Here is a 21,216-nt window from a genome sequence, read left to right as displayed (position 1 = left end):
TTGGTACAATAGTTATTTGTATTTATGGATATGGTGTCCAGACTATATAATTTAATTTATTGAATTGCAATTAGTAAGCGGTAGTCTAAAAGCAAACAGCTTCTTTTGTGCTTTCTTTAGTCATCTGTGCTTTCTGTTCTGTCTTTGCTAATTCTATGTCATTGGCACACCCTGCATTATACATGTAATCTAAGAAAAAAATAAATAAAACAGCAATGTAGAGTAATAACTCAGAGAAGTAAAAATTGTTAAAAATGTCTAGCTTGGGGAGACAGATCCTTTAGGGAGGTGCTACAGCCTGCACAGTGGTGGTGTGAGTCCTAAGGAGGGCCAAGGTGTGGAATGTAAGCAGCAACCAGGTCTTCTCCAGAGCCTCTAGTTGTAAGATGCTGCATTGCTGGCCGCTGCCCTGTTGCAGTCCTTGGACACACCAGTGTGGGCAGGATGTAGCTAGTCAGGGGAATAGTCAAGGAAGGCTGGGGTTGAGGCAGGAAGCTAGCAAGAGAGGTTAGGAATAAATCCAGGGATCAAGAACCAGAAATCTAGGAATTAGACACCAGTGACATAGAGGCCACCGCAGACACAGGGAAGCGACTGGAGGGATAGGTGACATGGGAGACATGGGGGTCACCACAAACACACAGGAACATTAAAAAAGCACAATGGAACAGGCAGAGAAGCAACAGACTGGGTAATAAGGGGTAATACAGGAGCTGGAATGGGAGAGAACTCAATTAATCAATAGGTGTAGAGGAAATGCTCAGCAGAGCTAGGGGGCTCTGCGCTAGTGGAGACATGTTTCACGAGCACAGAGTGCTGTGTCTGAGCCAGCTAAATAGCCAAGGACAATTAGGAGACTGTTTCCTGATTGGCTAGCAGAAGAGACAATCAGGGACTAAATAAATCTGGAAAAGCAGGCATACCCGGCTCAGTACTGCCTGCATGTGCAGGAGAGAAGCACCTGCGCTCTAGCGAGGAAGAAGTAAGTGTGACAAAAAAAAAACACCATGATAATGCTTTCAATTAGGAAAAACTATTTAATGAAAGTTCAGCTTTAAAAAAAAATGTATAATATTAAATTGAATTAGCCACTGACACTAGTCCCCAACAGGCAAATTTAGATTATCTTGGCAATAAATACTATCACAGCAATATTAATAGTGAAATAGCATCATGTTGTAAATGTCATTAAATAGAAGTGTTGACACATATTTTACAATTTTTTTTGTTATTAAAACCTGTTTTAAAATGCCAAAAGTATCTAGTAATGCAGAACGCCAGAGATGCATGCATCAATATGGAAATATTTTATATGTCATTTTTTATCTTTGTGGACAAGAGCTTGAACCTGTTCTCAGTTTACAATTGATAGCCTCCAATGGTGACATCAAAGTTTAAGGGGGGGGGAACCAAATATTTATTGCTTTTTTTGGAGGAGTCAAGCTTGGGAATGTTGATTTGGAAATCAAAAGGCTTGTTTTAACTGCAGCAAAGAAAAATCAGTTTATGACTTTTGTGCTGTTGTATATCTCAGGATGGACATAAATAAAAAAAAACGCTATGGAATGTATAAGAACCATCAAATATTATTTCTGTGTATTTAGTTGATGGCCTGAAATCTAGCTTTAATGACTATATTCCAACAAATTATATTACTCTCGTTTTTGAGACTACCTAAAAACCATAGGATCATTCTCATTGATAAGGATGGTGGAGCCTAGTCAATGAACATGAGACGTTAGTGGCAAAATGAAACTAAAGTGGTACAAAGGTCAGTCTTTTTGTCCAATTATGGTAATAACAGGCATCCCACAAAGTCACCTCTAAGGTAGAATGCTTACTTTTAAAAGATTACTTACCGATAGAGGATGAACAACCTGCTTGAAATCTTGAAATCAGAAACATCTACAGATGCGATCGCACAAACCAGCTTTTCTAGCAAATGTCAGAACAGAAAAATGGCCTGTTTATATCTGAATACAATACATGTGTTGGCTGGGAACCAGAGGAACCCAACCAAGGCTTATTGACAGTTAAGATATGATATGATCCTTGCATGGGGTTAATCATGACATATAACATGGTACAGGTCTAATCCTTTAACTGCTGCCTTTCAGTATACACAAAACAAATCCTAAAACAACAAGAAAATCTCAACATTGCACATTCATGTAAGGCCCTTTTCACGCCCACAGTGGAAAACCACATGGTTGGCTACACCCAGCAAACATAAGAGAGAGAGGAAAGTGCGTAACTCTTATTGCTTTATCAGTATATTGTTTGCCTACCCCAGGGGTAATATATAAAAAAAAAGAAAGACAAAGAGAAAAGACTGGGGTTTTGATAGCTAAACATCAAAATATATTTAGTATGAATGCTTATGTGCCATATGAGTAGGGTAATACAGTATTTACAACGATGATATATCATGCACAAGAGCGACCATTTGAAAAGTTTCTACATGTTTCCTGAGGAAGCCAGATGGATGAAACGCGTTGGAATTCAGACAATTATCATTCCTAAGAATAATATTTGTATTACCTTACTTAGTAACATATTGTATTACCTTACTCATATTGCACATAAGCATGCATACTAAATATATTTTGAAGTTTAGCCACTCAAAACCCCAGACTTTTCTCTTTGTCTTTTTTTTTATGAGCTGTGTGCCCAGGATCAGTGAACCACACCATAAGCAATATTTTTGCATACAAATTCTCCAATACCAATTGCAGGGCCAAATGGGACTAGTAGCTTTTGAAAACTGGGCCAAAAACTGCCATGGGCGCGTGCAAAAAATGGTTTCGAAAACAATGGATGAGAGTGTCTGGCACCACGGCTAAGCTCAGAGCAGAACATTGTGCCTTACCATGGCTCTAAAATGGTTCTTAATGAAACCACACATCTAAACGCTAAAGTGTTTTCTTTATAATAGTTTATTTATGAAACTATTAGTGACATTTTCTTCTCATTCTATACACATCTATTTTTATCTTATTTAGTTACTAGGCACTTCTGAGAACATTAATAATTAAGCTGTCATTTAATACAAAACAAGAACAGAAACAGCAACTGCCACACATTCTGTTCTAATAAAGTGTTACTCAAGTCAGTCTCCGATATCAGATACTCTAGACTTTCAGATAAAAATGAGGTTCTGCTAGTTATAAATATTTTGGGAAACCATATGTTTATTACTGTAGTGCTAATATGGCGCCTGGTGTATTTATAAACGCATATACAGTATAAATTGTTGCTGTTCAAGTTTAGGCTGACTGCCATTTCAGTTTGTGTTTGCTGGAATTCAACTAAAATAGCAATAGGTATTTTTATTGCAGTTTTTAAAGCTCTGGGAACTGGAGGTGGAATTGACTGAATGACTGGGAATCTGCGTGAAATTGGAAGCTGTGGCTCACTGCAGGCAGGCTCTGGACTGGTATTGATCATTTTATCTAATAGTCAGGTCACTGTTGCAGTGCTACTTCTCTCTACTTCTCTCTGTTGTGGTATTTGTGCTTGGACTGTGTTGGTTTGGTAATAATTAGCCGCTTGTCATACTCATAAATTCATAAATGTGATGCCATTGCAACTTAGACAGCAGGACCCGGGGACAATATAACGCATTAGGCGAAGGGGATGCATGACAGGGTGACAAAAGCCTTTAGGAGAGGGAAGGGTTAAAGAAGGTGCTAGAAAGGGGGAGGGGGGAAGTTAGAGGTGATTGGTTGGTAACGGGGATAGGTGGAGTTTAAGAAAACTAGGGTAGAGGGTGGGCATGGTCAATTAGTGCAGGGAGAAAGTTTCCCACCCACCCTTTATGTAGTTTTAGTAACGGAATGGGGTGTGCGTACTAGCAGCTGGGTTTCTGGAAGGTGGTGGTTTTTAAAGGTGCTGGAGAATGGGAAAGAATCAGTCTATGGTATGGGTATTCTCTGTTTTGGTAAAATGACAGTGGTGAAGAGGTGTTTTGTTCAGGCTGGGGAATAGATTCGCCTAGGTTTATCGCTGACAGGTGGTATATAATAGGTGGATTCGGGGGCCTTCCAGAAACAGCAGCCAAAAAAGGTTAAGCTGGTACAATATGATTTTTAAGGTTGGTTACAAATGGTTAATAATTGTTCTGTTATTTACGGTTATTTTTGGTATTTTTTTTGAAAAGTAATGATTGTATTCTAATAATAATCTGTGTTTTGTATATTAAAGGACAGCTGTGTCAAGTAATTTGATCCAGAATGGTTTTTGTGAGGTTTTTAGGGGTCTGACTAGCAGGTGGATGGGGGAGGGTATGGTATGCTCAGATGAAGGTATCGGGGCTGCCCTAGCTTTGCACTCTTTATAAATTTTTACAGTGTGCAAATGTAAAATGATATTTTATTAAATGGGTATGTGCTGTATAAAGCAATTTATGTCTCTGTTCCTCCCTCAAAAAAAAAAATATACAGTAGATTTTATACATGTTTTTTTTTTGTAGCAAGAAAGTTGGTACAATTCTACATGGGAATGTAGGTAACAGGTGGTAAAAAGCATTTTCACTGTCACCATTTGAAATAAAAAAAAAATATATTTCACTTTGCACTTTCAGTATTAACCAGGCGATATGTTATAAAAAGACTATTTCTAGTACTCTTCTGAAGCCCCTCTCCTATTTATTAATTACATTTTACCCCTGCTTTAACAGGAATGAGTTCCTCTCTAGTAGCACCTTGGTAGGTACCTGTATAACGTTCCTTCTCTGAAACTAGTGAAATAATAGAAGGAAGTCCTAATAGAGTGGATGTCTTGCACTTCTATGTTACTGCTGGGACAAACTGGATACCAGCAAGTCTATGGCTGCTTGACCTCGTTGAACCTTTATCCTCAAATTTCACCATCTATAACAAATTTACTTCTGTCCAATCAATACACAATTTCATACCCTTATTCCCGGATTGTAGACTTCTTTCCCTTCATTTAAACTACTTCTTTCACTATAACTATACCAAACTGGTAGATCCATTATTTGGCTCAGCTACTACAAATGAAGGGAAATTAACAACACACCACCACCCTAAGTCAGCCAGAGTACAATTAGCTTCACTAGCAACTTTATTTACTTGCACCTCATTAATGAAAACATCAAACAACAATGTAAGTCTCCAAAAATTGCCTGAGGAAGCCAGTAGGCGAAATGCAATGGCATAAAGAGACAAAGCCTATAGGATTCAATGCGATATTGTGCATTGGTTTTACATTGTAATTGTATCACTGTTTGAATATGTTGTAAAGCACATTGACTGAAGTGTTGCCACAAAAATATCCATCCTTCTTCTTCCTTTTTCCTTTTGAATTTGAGGCTTGGCAAGCCCGTAAACCTTAGCCCTCTAGGGACAACACATATTTCTCTATGAATTAAGTTTGTACAGTTGTATATGTGGAGTTTTATCTAGGTGATGTGTGATATAGGGAGCATTACTTTACAATTTGCATGTTCTCATTTGGGCAGTAAGAAAGTTTATACAACTGTACACATGGGGGTTTTATGCATCACACTTTAGGTGTGCTTAGGAGGAAGGGGCAGTAGCATTACTACCAATAAGGAACATAGTCTAACAGAGAAAGAATACAACTCAATTAACTCCACAAATACATATATAATAATATATATAGGTGACTTATTAATTACCACCTCTTCATTTTAGTGCTCACCTTCCCTTCTATCCAAATCACATTTGACCTTCTCGGACTAGTGTTCTCAAAAATGTAAATTTTGTGAGGCAACTATTTCAAATACTCTTTATCAAAATCCTTTTCCTTTTTTTTCCCAATAAGCTTACCAATTAATGCATCATTTCCCTTATAGTTAACATTTATTGGGGTACAGTGGCGGTGACAGATGTTTTCATCCTCACCTTTACATAGTGGTCTGGCATTCGTTTGTAAGTACCTGTGAATATATCTAAATATCCATATGTGTTTTGTTTAAACTGAAAATCAATTGTTGAACTGAGATATTGTATACACTTTTTCCTTTTTTTTTCTCTTTGAACTTATGATTATATATGACTCAACTAGACTGCAATGTCAAGCAATCCCCTGAGGAAGTTTAACTGCGAAATGCATTGGGAGATTTGAGATTTATTTGAATTGAAACTCTCACTTTGTAACTAATGTGACAACTCATATTTCTATAATATCACTTAGCTGATTTGTAAATAGTTTGTTATAGTGTTCAGGTGGACTCTGTTAGGAGCTTATTTTGATCATATCACACTTAATTAAACTATATCTTGTACTTTGCCCCCAAAAAGCCTGCTTTCCTTCACTCCCTCTCTCTTCTTTATTAAATCTAATCAGGCTTGGCAACTTCAACAAGTTTTATCTAGTGTAAAGCCGTCCTGGGACTCCCTACCTCTCTAATACCAGGAAAATTACATATTTTTGGGCAGCAGAAGCCTAGGCACAGTTAGCACCCATGGAGTGTCCCTAGACATGAGGGTCTATTAGAATGTTGCCCCAGCTTGGATGCTTTCAGTCTCAGAAGTGAAGACCAAATAAACTACTGAGTGTCCAAGATGAACAGATGGCTGGAGGTAAAAAAAACATGTCCTGCTCACCAGTCCTGATGCAAACATGAGAAATGTGTTTAGAACGGCTGGGGAGTAGTGAAAAATACGTGCAATTGACTATTTACAGCCAACTGCCTCTGCTATGATTTTTTTTAGGACAATCCCTCCAAGGTTTACTTACTTCTGTATGCTATACAACCTAACTAATGTTTTAGGCAAACTCTTTCAAGACCTACACGTGTGCTTTAAAGCCTGCCTACTTTTAGGTAAGAAGACTATAACAGCCTGCTATGAGACTTACCCAATAATTATAGAAGACCCCTCCTAAACCTTCCACCTCCAAGGCCTGACTATTTTTTTATTAGGTATACTCTCTTTAAGGCCTGCTGTCCCTGTTCTGAGGCCCGTCCATTTATTTGTAGGATAGAGCTCTCTAAAGACCTTTTGACTGACCTTTCAGGCATATCATTGCTGCTGTCTAAAGGGGTACCATTGGAAAAGGGATATCCACATAGTGTATACACAATTAATGCTCTCATTTTTGGTTACTGTGAAAGCTCTGTGTTTTGTAGTGCCATGAAATGTCATACCACAAATTACCCTTTTAACCAAAGCTCCAATGTTTGGTTAGAGTGACCCTTGCGTAATGTGAAGATATGTTCTCTTTTGTCATTTGCCTAGAGTGCTGTTTAAAATTACAGAGACAAAAATATGAAACAAATATTTACATTGCAATAACATAAATTGTAAAATCATTCTTCATTGCAGTTGTGAAGGGGTTATTTCAGTACATGCTAACTTAAGCAAACTGTAAACCTTGCAGTTTCGTGATGGATAAAATGTCTTATTTTTCATATGTAACAGGACAAAACGCAGGAAGAAATATTAGCAAAAAAGGACAAAAAAAGAAAAAAAGTAAGCCACATCAATATGCACATATCCGTAGTATTCCAATATATCAGACTAAGTGCTGATAGATGGTTTGTGAGTCCAACTTTTTCCAGGCTACAAAGAAGTTTTAGTTCACTGCTGATAATACATTATTACCATGACAGCTTAAAATGTAGAAACACTCATTACCACAAGCAGATGTATATTCTTTTTTTTTGGGATGAGCACAATGTGAAATCAGTGAATTTGAATGAGATGTGTCGTGGTAAGGCTAGCACAGAAAAGTCAGCCTTTTGCTGTCATTTACAGAACAGCGTAATGAGCATCACTTTGAGAAGTAAGATCTGCCTCAGTAGCTGCGAACTGTGCCATCTGAGCATGCTCTGCAATGTGAGCTGGCTGCACTGGGCTTTTCATTCTCAGAGTGGCTTCTGAGGTATCTAAGGAAGCATAACTACAACTCAATGCTTGCAAACCTTGCGCTCTTAGCTGGAATTCAGACCATGGTCACTACAATGGCTTTTTTCCTTCAGCTGATTCTGTTCATACATATCAAAGGTAAGATTAATGCTGTGTCACTCTTCTTTAACTCAAAAGAGCGCAGTACTTAAAATCTATTCACCTTGAAGTGTATTATTCACAAAAGGTTAAACCGGTATGGTTTGTGGTCAAGCCATTTATTCCTTATTTATTGGGAATATCATTGCATCACTTATAAGCCTCCGTAGCATTGTTAGTCATTGTAATTTAAATGGTATATACTGATCATTACATTTGCTTTAGTGTATATATATATATATATTTATATTTATATTTATCAGAATATAGTTACACGGTTGATATTACTAATGTTATTGAAAAATGATTGTATTTTATTTTATCAGTTTGCTTCATATAAGTCTGGAAAATCTGAAGTTAATGTTTGCCTAAAGTTAACTATTTTAAAGAAGAATAAAATTGAATATATAGCCTAATATGCACAAACTTGTCTCAATGAATATTGACTTGAATGGCTTTATGATTCATTTTTTTTCCAGTGCAGATCTGTTTAAAAAAGCTTCTTTTTCTCGATCTACACAGAAATGTGTTTACGTAGCATAGGGATAGGAGTACAATAATGCTCACATGGAACTGTGGGTACAATCAATTTTGGGCTGTGAATAATCTATTTCCAAAGATAAACCAATTTTGTTATGCAATTTATGGTAATAAATTTACATAGGAGTTTTAGCATTTAACATAGTAATAATTTATTGCAGTGATGCTTTGTCATAGGAATGACAAATAGTATGCAGACTTTATCAACAACAGCTTGATTACACTTATCTACCACGTCATGCAGTTTCTTGCGATATCACCAGTAAAAAACAAAAAAAAAAAAAAAAAAAAAAAAAAAAAAATATATATATATATATATATATATATATATATATATATATATATATAATTTATATAGTTACCAATGTCCCCAACCATGATCTTCTTGAACTGCACGCTTTTGCCAGTAGTTTCAAAGAGCAAACTCATATTCCCAAACAATTGATTGCCAATGCTTTTGATTGACTATTTTTATCAATTAACCATTCACAATCAATAAGATAGATAGATAGATAGATAGATAGATAGATAGATAGATAGATATTCTATATTATATTGTTATCATGATTTTAATAAGAGTTAGAAAGTCTTTATGGATTCAAGTTTTTAGTTCTTTTTTATGTTCATATTATTGATAGGTTGAAATGAATATTAATCATCCACTAATTTTATATGAGAAGCTATGATAAAGTACTAACTTATTATATTACTATTAAGGGTTAACATGAAAACATGAAAAATACTATATCATCACCATATACAGATCTTTGAATGAATCACAGCCAAGGTTCATTTTAAATCATCTACATTTTCTTCCTGTAACCTTGGAAAACTGAGTTGCTAGGAAAATGTACAAAAATCCCTTTGCCGTTGTTTGTGTCTTGAATCCAGTATGTTATTTTTAGGATGTATGTATGAATGTGTTGTGGCTGAAAATTGTATACCTAAATAGGTGGCAGAAGGGTACAAAAATCAACATATTAACATTGAACCAATGAAACATTTTACTCCAGAGAGCTGAATTACTATGACTGGTACACAGTGTCCCTATGTGACATTTGTACCGACAATTGCCCAGGCAGTGAATATGTGTCATATGGAGACATTGGGGAAACATTCATATATGGGCAATACACAAACGGGGTTACTTTACATAGGTCAATGAAATAATTTTTTATCCTGTTTTCCAATATGTATAGGGTTAAAATACATTGTTATTTACTTAGTGTAATAGATCAAAAAATTATGTTCTAGGTATGTATCGGGTGCAAATATACTCTGGGCTAGGGGCGCCAAGGGCAAACATCTCATCTGTGGACACTGTGTTACCATTTAACTGATTTACTAATGGAATTAGTAAATTAGTTTTTATTATAAATGTGAGAAGATAATAAATATTTGTACTTTTGGGTTCTGCATTGTCTGAAGTTTCTATGTTTCTGCTATTGCAGGATTTGGAAATAAGTGTTAGCTATATATATATATATATATATATATATATATATATATATATACAGGATTTGGAAATAATATATATATATATATATATATATATATATATATATATATAATATTGTATAAGTTAAGTTAAATTTCAAATTAACTATAAAATCTTATGAAAATAAGAATAATTTATTTTAATAAAAAAGAAACCCCTTAGCATTAGGGCATGGGGGCTGAGATATGGATTAAAGTCACCTTTAATTTGCTTTATTAACTGTCCTGCTTGTCCCTTTCTGCTGATTATATATATATATATATATATATATATATATATATATATATATATATATATATTCATATATTCAGTGTTTATTTAATACATTCATCAAGTTACGAAAATGTAACATTTAAAATATAACTCAATGAATGTGTGGAAAATAATCATCAGAGGTTTTTTAGCTGTGTCCAATAATCCAATTATCCAATTATATATTTGGTTTTAATTATACTGTGTCATACATGAAATTTAGTGCTGGAAAGAGACTTGGAATTTTGTTAAAAACACACACACAAAGCAGTATTTCTGCTATGTCAAATTGTGGACATGGATTACTAGCCAAATTGAATAGCAGACTTCACAGGATATTGTGCTGTCTCTTGAGTTTTCTCATTTGTTGATATGTATATAAAAGTTCTTGCAACTTTTCAATACGCAATATTTAGCAACACATCATTGGATTGTATCTAATTATTAGGCATATTCAACAACACTAAACACATACACATTCATCCCTTTAATAATTTATTACCATCTGGATTTGATCTTTTGATGGCAGATTCTGGTCTCATTATCCTTCGTACATTTGCTGTATTCGTAGTATTGATAAAGTTTCATTTGCCACAAACATTCACCCATGAGCATTCATATTACCTAATTATATGCATATTTATATATATAATTTATATGTATTTCCTATGAAGGCTTGCTACCGGTAAACATGTGCTACACATTTGCCATAAATTCACAGCATGTTTGGTCTGTACACCATTCACTGAGAATGTTTTTTTATGCCTGATTTAGTTCAGTTTTTATGAATAAACCTCTTGGTCCATCAAACTTTTAAATATGTGTGCATTTAAATAATCCAGTAGGCTTTATTCTGATTGGCTATTTGATCTGTGTTTCACATCACTGTTTTAAATAAAAGGTTAAAATTACCATCACCAAGCAGAAAAATAGTCACATATCATTAGTGTTTCCCACTGTCTTGATTCTTTTCAGGGTATGTGTGTGAATGTCATTAAGAGGCAGCTTAGCTTAGCCAAGCTCTATTTTAGTTCTATTGTCATTTCATATTAAATTTACAATAAGTACTAAATATACTGCTGTGCTTTTTGGGCTGTTCATACTGGAAATTGCATACTGAGAATCTCATTTTGACAGTTAGCCAACCTTATATTTTCTAAAAATTGTTCTGTCTATGAGAATGATTTAATTGGAAATGACAAAAAAGGATTAGGTTGTGAAATAAAAAAGAAAAAAAAGTGTCTTGATACACTTTGATTGTTGTGCAAGCTAGGTGTAGCAGTTGAACATATTGCCTTTTCTTCTTCTCCCCATGTCTGCGGAAGGATTTTACTCATTTGCTGTACCCTCCCTTACCCTGCCTTTATCCCCCACCACCAGCTGAGGCATGTAGTTTCTACATGAAATACTTTGTTTTATTGCTACTTATGATGTTTTTTAAACATATTTCCATAATAGTACTTTTAATGAAATATCATGAAGGACAGACATTACAAAAACTACAAAATAAAGTTAAAACCCCACTTCAGGCAACATTTTTAAGTAAACCTCTGGTTGCAATACCCCTTACCAGCACTGTCCACCACATTAATCCTATTCCCCTACTAGATGTTGCCAGTCTTTTGGGTTAACTGATGCTGGGCATCATTAAACCTTGAAGATGAATACTTGTGCAGGATGTCATGGACCTGCCCAAGGGAGCGTCACCACAGTTAACTTCATTGTAATAATGCAAAGAGTAGGGATGTTGCAACCATGAATGTCTTTACCCATTATTAATTTACACAACTTTTACCCAAACTGTACAGTATTTTTTACATTGTATTGAAATAAATGTGTGAATCATGAATAAAAGTTGATTCTCATATTTTGTAATTAAGTTTAATGTGAAAAATATATATGTTTAGGGGAAAGCGGGATCTGTAGAACACAGAAATGGTTAAAGGGGAAGAGAGACATGCTAATTATTACTATTACTAATGTTTCTGCAGCTGTATAGGAGATTATACGGACCTAATGGCACAAGGCAGCTGGTAGACCACATTGGCCATGCATCTGTTCATAATCTTTATTAGACCTTATTTATCATTTGTATTAGGTACGATCTGTTCTGTCATGATCATTAATCATAAGTCTAACATAACTGTTTTGTGATGCCCACAGCCGTTAATAGGATCAAACTTGCAAGGGAAATGGCATTTGAACAAAAAAATGACAAAATTGGATTCCCAAAGACATGTTTATTTAAAAGCAATCTGTCAGAGTAATGGAAGCTGCTGTTACTGACTTGTTTTGAAGGATCACACTCCATTGCTGTCATTATTATGCTACCTTTTTTACATAGTAACTTTGCTTTTGTAAAGTCAAAGTTCACTTACCAAAAAGAATATTCACTTAAAGTGTATGTAAATCGTAACAATGAACTTCTCTTATTTGCTCTCTTTAGTCCAGTTAAATTTACCATAAAAAGTAGTTTATTATATCTGTTCGGTAAGTACATATAAAAAAACAGTTGATCCTGCAAACAAAATTGTGATGATGCATTTTGCATCTGCTGTTATTATTTAACATTGTCTTAACATCTCTGTTAACTATTTAATGTACAGCGCTGTGTAATATGTTGGGGCTATATAAATTCTGTTTATTAATAATAACAATAGTAATAACTAAAGAATATCTCCATCCCAGGGTTAAAAAGTAGAGGTGGAGGTGTTGTGTAGTTCTAAAACATTTCCTGTTTTAGGGCAAAACCGAATAGATACTCCAGAGTGTGGAGTGAATGTTGTCACTTTAGGATAGGAAATGTGTAAGTAACTTGCCCATCGTTATTCCTAATAAGCCATGTGTGGGTTTCAAGATTTTTCTTTAGCCTCCTCAAGCAAAACACTGGTAGAATGGATCTAACTTTGACTTGCCAGCACTGTGAATTTTTTTCATAAGCAAGGTAACTGCTTTAGTCTTACATGACATACAACCTGCCATCCCTGAAGCCTTTGAAGTGAATTCTTTATCAGCAATATGCATTATCCTTCTTTGTAATCAATCTGCTGTTCTTAGACATTTAGCCACAATAACTGATGTAAGTACTGGAATGCAGCGTTTAGCTTCTGAAATAAGCTGGATAATAGGGAAGAAGAAATATGAATCATTTTCTAAACAACAATCTAAGAAAGCAGTTTTTAATATCCATATCACCATGTCTATATAGATTCAGATGATAAATGTAAATGTATATTCAGGGAGATAAAAAATTAAATTAATTGTAAGAAGTTAATGCTGTTTGCTACTTTCAGAATAATTTAAATCAAATGAAGCAACCAGCAGTAAATGTGATATCTCTCCCAGTAAAAGTGAGATTTGAACACCAGACCGTATGATCCCAACATGTGGGTACAGCTGGGATCTAGACCTCCTTGATACAATGAGGATTGACATTTTTAGATGTAATGTGACATTTAATGTTTTATGGGCCTATGTGGTGATTGGCTTTTGTATGCATTATACAGGTCTTGCATTCCCATTCCCAAATCTAAGAAAATACAATTCCTGCCTAAAGCAAGTCAAATGTAGGCCTCAGGGAAGCACAATCTAGGTCAAATACAAATCACAAGTCAGTCAAGTGCATGTCAAAACAGTGTTCTGGAAAGGTTTGTCTCTCCCTTTGAGGAGTGGAAGTCCTTGTGAAGCTTTCTCTCCATTTAGAGGTACCTGGTTCAGAAGCCCAGAAATTTTAAATTGATTGATTTTTAATTTAATCAACTGGTTCAATATAAATATCACTGTCTATTAAAAATCACTTAATCGTACTACCACACAATAATACAAAAGATACACACTACCATCTGTTCTTTGGTATCATTTCTTTGTAATCAATCAAAATGAGCAATACCCGATGACCTACATCCTACGAAGTACCGTGAACAGTACTAGATGACCTAAATCCTATGATCTACTGTGAACAGCACTAGATGATCTACATCTTATAATCTACAATGATCAGTAACTTGATGACCTAAATCCCATTATCTATTCGTGACCCATACTAGATGACCTACATCCTATGATCTTTTGTAAGCAGTACTATATGATCTGCATGCTATGGTCCACTGTAAACAGTACTGGATGACCTACAGTCTATGATATATTGTGATTAGTACAGGGCCAAGGCTGGGCCAGGCAGCATAGGTGTTAAACTTTTAAACTCCAAATCCATTTAAAATTAACAGTACTCTCTTCAAAAACATAGCATGACGTTGTCAGCATTAGCTTTTCCAGTTGTAGCAGGACAATGTGTATAAGGAAAAAAAACTTGAAATCGCATACTATACATTATTAGATGACCTACATCCTTTGATCTACCATGAGCACTATTAGATGACCTATAACCTATCATCCAGCAAACCTGGAATGGATCTTGTACAGAATCGAAAACAATTGCTAACAAATGGCATTATGGGCTGAGTTGAATGTGGGGTTGAATAACACACAATTAATGATTGGAGTCTGCTATAGACCCCCCAGTGCTAAGGAAGAAATAGAAAATCAACTACTAGCACAGATAGAAAAACCAACAAAAAGTGGAAGTATTTTATTCATGGGAGATTTGAACTACCCTGACATTGTCTGGAGTAATGGCACTACAGGAACAGCAAAAGGGAGGAAATTTGTGAATTTAATACTAGAAATTTAATACTAGAATTTAATACTATTTAAAACTAGAAATGATACTCTGCTGGACCTACTTCTTTCTAACAATGCAGAGCTTATAACAAATGTGCAAATAAAAGAGAATCTGGGTAGCAGTGACCATAATATGATTTAATTTAATGTAAGCTGTAAACAGGACGCACAAACAGGAAAGAAAAACATTTAATTTTAAGACAGCAAATTTTCCATTATTAAGGGCCGGCTCTCTGTGACTTGGCCCGGGAGACAATATTGTCCTCAAAGAACACAGAACAGAAATGGGAATGTTTCAAATCTGTTCTACAAAAGCAAACTGAAAAAATATATTCCAATGGGTAAGAAGTTTAAGAGGCTAAAATTAAAACCTTTGTGGCTTACAGCTGATGTTAAAAAAAAGCCATAAGAAACAAGAAAAGGGCATTCCAAAAATATAAAAATGAAGGATCACCTTCATCATTTGAAACCTATAAAGAATATAACAAAAGATGTTAAAAGGAGATAACATGTGCAAAAGTTCAAAATGAAAGACAGATTGCAAAGGAAAGTAAGGCAAACCCCAAACATTTTTGGAAATATATTAATAGCAAAAAGATAAGATCTGAGCATGTAGGCCCATTAAAGGATATCGCTGGGTTGGTAACTGGGGATAAAGACAAAGCAGATTTACTAAACACCAATAGGCCAATGTGGTTCCTATCTTCAAAAAGGGAGAAAAGTCACTACCTGGTAACTACAGACACGTTAGTTTAACGTCCATAGTTGGAAAGGTCCTAGAGAGTTTGATAAAGAACCACATAGAGGAGTTTCTGCTAGAAAATAATATTATAAGTGATAGTCAGCGTGGCTTCAAGAAAGACAGAATTTTTTCAACAAATTTACTACCTTTTTATGAGGAAGTAAGTAAACAGGTAGACAGTGGAGTAGCAGTTGATATAGCGGACTTGGACTTTGCTAAAGCATTTGACACTGCACCCCACAGATGGGTATATGCAAGTTAGAGTCAATAGGTTTAGAAAAGTTCCATATAGAGTTGTAATTATTGATTCATACTCTGAATGGTCTAAGGTTATTAGTGGTGTACCCCAGGGTTCAGTGTTGGGACCTTTACTGTTTAACATCTTCATAAATGATATAGAGTTTGGGATTAAAAGTACCATTTCTGTGTTTGCAGATGACACCAAGCTATGTAATGGAATTAAGTCCATACAGAATGTCTATATTCTACAAGCAGACCTGAATGTACTGTTTGATTGGGCACCCAAGTGGCAAATGACATTTAATATAGATAAATGTAAAGTTATGAACTTGGGGGCTAATAACATGCATGCTTCATACTGTCTAGGGGGGATACGTTTGGGGGAGTCAGAAATGGAAAAGTATCTGGGGGTTCTGGTAGATCATAGACTTAATAACAACATACAATGCCAAGCTGCAATATCTAAAGCTGGTAAAGTACTTTCTTGTATTAAAAGAGGAATAGACTGCAGAGATGGAGATATAATCCTGCACCTGTTACAAAGCATTGGACAGACCACATCTGGAATTTGCAGTTCAGTTTTGGGCACCAGTTCACAAAAAGGACATTGTTGAATTTAGGAGAGTGCAGAGAAGGGCAACTAAATTAATAAAAGGAATGGAGGAGCTCAGCTATGAGGAGAGATTAGCTGAACTGAATCTATTCTCCCTTGTGAAGAGACGTTTAAGGGGGGATAAGATCACCCTGTATAAATATATAAACGGTCCATACAGAGAACTCTTTTTCCCATTATTCACTTTGAGATCATTACAAAGAACAAGAGAGCACTCTTTGCGTCTGGAGAAAAAAAAGTTTAAGCTCCGGATAAGGAAAGGATTCTTCACTGTAAGGTCTGTGAAAATGTGGAATCGGCTCCCTCAGGAAGTAGTTTCAGTAACTATTATAGACTGCTTAAAGAAAAGGCTGGATGTTTTTATAGAAGCACAAAATACAACTGGGTGTTGAGGCTTTAAAGTAAAAATAACAGAGACTGTTGATCCAGGGAACATCCGATTGCCTCATGGAATCAGGAAGGAATTTTTTTCCCCTGTTGAAGCAAATTGTACCAGGGATTTTTTTGCCTTCCTCTGGACCAACTATGTCGTATAGGGTTTTATATCTGGGATATGTTTATTTCCCTAGTGGTTGAACTTGATGGACTTATGTCTTTTTTCAACCTAACCTACTATGTAACTATGTAAAATAGCAAATGACTTTTAAGAAATCTACTCCAGGTTTGCTGGATAACCCAGCTTCACTGTGGAAAGTGTATCCTCTCCAGCCTTGGAGAGCTTGATTAAATCAGGCCCAGTACATCAAAGCAACACTCTTATTACCATGTTTAATGATCTAAGCTTCAGAAAGGTTAAAGATGAGCTTCTGCAAACACATATTCTTTTAAATAGTACATACCAAAAATTGTCCAATGAACTAGTGAATTGGCAAAAGTGTCATGGGGGACCAACGCTAAGTGACACATATATTTTAGGGGGGGGGGGGCAAGCCATCTAAACTGATCTCACAAAAGAGCTAACAAACTTATTGCTGGCCATGTAAGAACACACAATGCATTGAAGGGCGCTGACCCCTGTCCACTGCCAAAATTTCAAAGAATGGGCATGAGTTTTTACTATGGAGCAAATGAAGAAGGTGGCCTGGTATGATCAATTACATCTTTAGGGGCATGTGGATGACAGGACACAAGATAGAACTGTTTTGGCAGCACAAATAGGTCTTACATAATATTAGCAAAGTAACTTTGATGCTTGGACTGATCAGCATATTTTCCAATTCAAAGAATGCATAAAAATATTTTAGCTAAAACGAATAGGGAAAAAAGGAAGGGATAAGTATACTCCATCATATTTTAAAAAATGATACATAAGCTACATCATCATGCCATATTGTGCCACATATCATAGATTTTGATTAAACAGATGCCCCCCTCACTCTATATCTTACCTTTGTCCCAAATAATGTTGTATATAAAAAAAAATCACAATGTGAGCTATTTCAGGAACCTTTAGAATTTTTTAGACTGTATTCTTTTCCTAGAACTAAAAATGGCATCTTATGCCCTGTTCTTCCTTCTCCCCCACCTCTTCCCACATTTGGCAGCAAGTTACAGGTGCTGCTGTCTAAGATGGACTTATCCTCTCATGGGACAAGACAGTAGAAAACATGAAAAAACTACAATGAGGCACTCATCTAACATTTACATTTTAGGAAACGGCATAAATCTTTTTGTTCTGCCTTTCTCAGTAGCACCAGTACATTTTTTCCCTATTTTATGTACTACAGGTTGTAGTATTTGCAGTAGCTTATTTTCCAGTGAATCTTAACAACTTCAGCTCTCACACCCGTATACCCGCCATAGATTACAGCATTATATGCTATGGGCCTGTTTACTTTGCAATAACTTTTGAATAAAAATAAAAAAAATAAATATTAGAACATAAACATATCAAACAGCAATTGATATTATTATTTAGAGAAAAAGAGAAGTAGGGGTAAGTTGGAACTGATTAAAGTAAACTAATGGTAAAATTGAGTAAAATGGGGAAAACACTTGATTTGTCCGGTTGTTTTAAATTATATCATATGCAAATCTAACCTGATACCTTTGGTGTTAAGCTGAATATAAGAAAGTAAATTAATAAATGAGCAATGGGGTCAAGAATTCACCAATTAAGGCGATTAGTTTTCAGCTGCGCAATTCAGGTGAATCTGTTAAACTCTGTCAATGGTGATGTCAGAGCAATCAATTAGTGCACACTTGGTCCCTGTTCTGTGCGCATCCACCAGTCCATTACAGCCTAATTTGAATCTTTTGTGCTTGATCTTCTTTTGAGTAAGTGCTACATTTTCATGTTACATTATACTAATCACAAAATTGCTTCATTTATATTTTGATTTGTTGCAGTTGTTGCTTTGATACTTTTTTTGTTTGATTGCAACACTGCAAACTAATTTATATCAAGTTGTATATATACAAATTAGCACTTTATAATATGCCATCACACAAAAGTATTAATTTAAAAAAAAAAGTGACCAAGCATTTTTGATCTGATTCAAATTTCATTCTAGTTTGGCTTTGGAGAAATCAAATATTTGAAAAAAAAATTGTTGGCAAAAATGTTAATACATGTATTAAGGAACATTTAGTGATTTCACTTGTGTCTGTATGTCAAAATACATTCAAATGTATGTAAATACATAGGTATTTTCCTTTTTACTATTTTAACTGGACTGGTTTTTGTGTGTGTGTGTGTGGGGGGGATTAATCATGTATGTTTGCTTGTCCACTCTGAGTTCATGTGACTTTTAGTTATTTTCATTATATTTTCATTATTGTTAGCTTCATCTGTTGCGGCAATGTTTTTGGGCTTGGTTTCTAATTATGGTTTCTGTTGTTTAGCAATTCTTCAGCAATGTTTTATCATTTTATCCACAAATAATTAGTACAAATGTATGCATAGTTTCCACTACAAACTGCTACTTGACTCTGCTCGTTGCCTTTGTCCCATTCTCAAAGTCATATTGTCACATATTGTTATTTGTTTATGTGTTATGTACATATTCCTTTTTTGAATACATTTTCATTTTATTTTTTTTTTTAAAGTCTGACATTTGCTAAATGAGCTGTGGTTTTCCTTTAACATACTTTACTCATGTTGATTTCGGTGTTTACATAAAACAAAGAGTACTAATATATAAAACTTCCAGGGACAAATCCACTTTGTGCCAAACATATTTTCTTGCTTTTACTGCCTTTTAGGGTGTTTATGCAAGTTTGAATGCCATGTTAGACCTTGGCCCACTATATATTGACCTACTCAGCTTGGTAGTGGGAGGACATTAAGGTGGATTCCTCCTTTAACCAGAAGCAATATCATCTATGAATGTTGCTTTGAGCCAAGCCTATGATATCAGAAATCATAGGAAGAAATAGGCAATCTTTTCAATTTGAAGCATGTTAGGCAACATGCCAAAGAAAACCTTCTTTGCCTATTTTCTCTCTAATTTCTCTTTTATATGTATATATGCACACACATATAAATGCATACATACATATATGCCAGTATGTACATACATGAGTACACATGAAGCAAAACAAACAAAATACACATAAAAAAGAAAAACTTACCCAAATGGGGATCCTTCTCTGCAAAAGTGGCCGGCATGTTTTTCAACTGATAGAACACAGTTCACGCGCACAACAATGCGCATCAAACACCTGGGGTTTGGCGCACAACAATGCGCATCACACAACTGGGTTTTAATTAGACAGTTTTGCTGTATTTAGTCTTTCAACAATTCATAGAAAGGAATTGCCTAAAAACAATCACAATTGACTTGTTAAATTGTAGGTCTGTTGGATCACCCAAGGTTAAAAGATCCTGGGAGATATTGCATCCAAACAATACTTACCAAACCAATATGCAATTTGGACCTATCAGGGGTTGAAAACTGGATTAGAAACTATTTATGCAGAACAAACATTTGAAGGTGGTAATAAAGACATAATATTGCAATGAAGCAATATGGCTACAAACACAATAACATAGCATTAACATTGACTTCTTAATTTCAAAATGGACATTGAAAAATTCAAAGTTTAAAAAGCAAAAGCAGCTATTGTGCTAAATGGTAAGCAAAGTTTGAAATGTAGCAACATGGATTAGGACAACACAGCAAACAAGACAACAAAACTCCTACTCCTCCTCCAAGCAAAGAAAAAAAGACAAAGGAAAAACATCCTTTATGCCCACAGCTGCTACAAATTCACCTGTAATTGGAACGTGCGCAGTCCGTGAAATTTGGCCATTTGTTTTTTTAGTTTGACATTCCATATTCATTTATTAATATGATCCTTTACATTTGTAAACGAGTGAACAGCAATCTAATAAAAAATAAATTAAAACAAAGTAGAGGAGGAATCTTTAATGTTAGAATCATTAATTAAATGTGTGTGTTTAGCGTAACTTTAAAACTTTTGTTTTTTTCCACGTTATCCCACAATGAAAGGATGATTTCCATGGTTGCATTCATGTCATGAGCACAGCTGTGGGACCACTGACAGTGTGGAATCCCCAGACACTAGGGGTTAAATGAGGACAAGTCTCCCTCTTCACCACTAGTGCTCCGTGATTGGCTGAGCAAAGAGGATCCCTGATTATGCTTGAGCCATCATCAGGGTTTCCCCTGTTCATCCATTCAGCATTAGAGGT

General features: G+C 35.2%; 1 protein-coding gene across 1 annotated transcript in view; it reads left to right on the top strand.

Annotated features, from left to right (window-relative positions):
* The first annotated feature begins 7,836 nt into the window (after positions 1 to 7,836).
* The window catches only part of RXFP2 (relaxin family peptide receptor 2), a 139,727-nt gene continuing 126,347 nt past the window's right edge, over positions 7,837 to 21,216 (top strand). Inside the window, exon 1 of the mRNA XM_072398662.1 lies at positions 7,837 to 7,994. Coding sequence (XP_072254763.1) covers positions 7,901 to 7,994 — 94 coding nt within the window. The 5' untranslated portion in view covers positions 7,837 to 7,900. The remainder of the gene's footprint in view (positions 7,995 to 21,216) is intronic.

The sequence above is a fragment of the Pyxicephalus adspersus genome, chromosome 1 (genome assembly GCF_032062135.1).
Source record: "Pyxicephalus adspersus chromosome 1, UCB_Pads_2.0, whole genome shotgun sequence".
NCBI classification, from domain to species: Eukaryota; Metazoa; Chordata; class Amphibia; order Anura; family Pyxicephalidae; genus Pyxicephalus; species Pyxicephalus adspersus.
The sequence above is the reverse complement of the archived record's forward strand: the minus strand, read 5'-3'. Positions and strand labels throughout refer to the sequence as shown.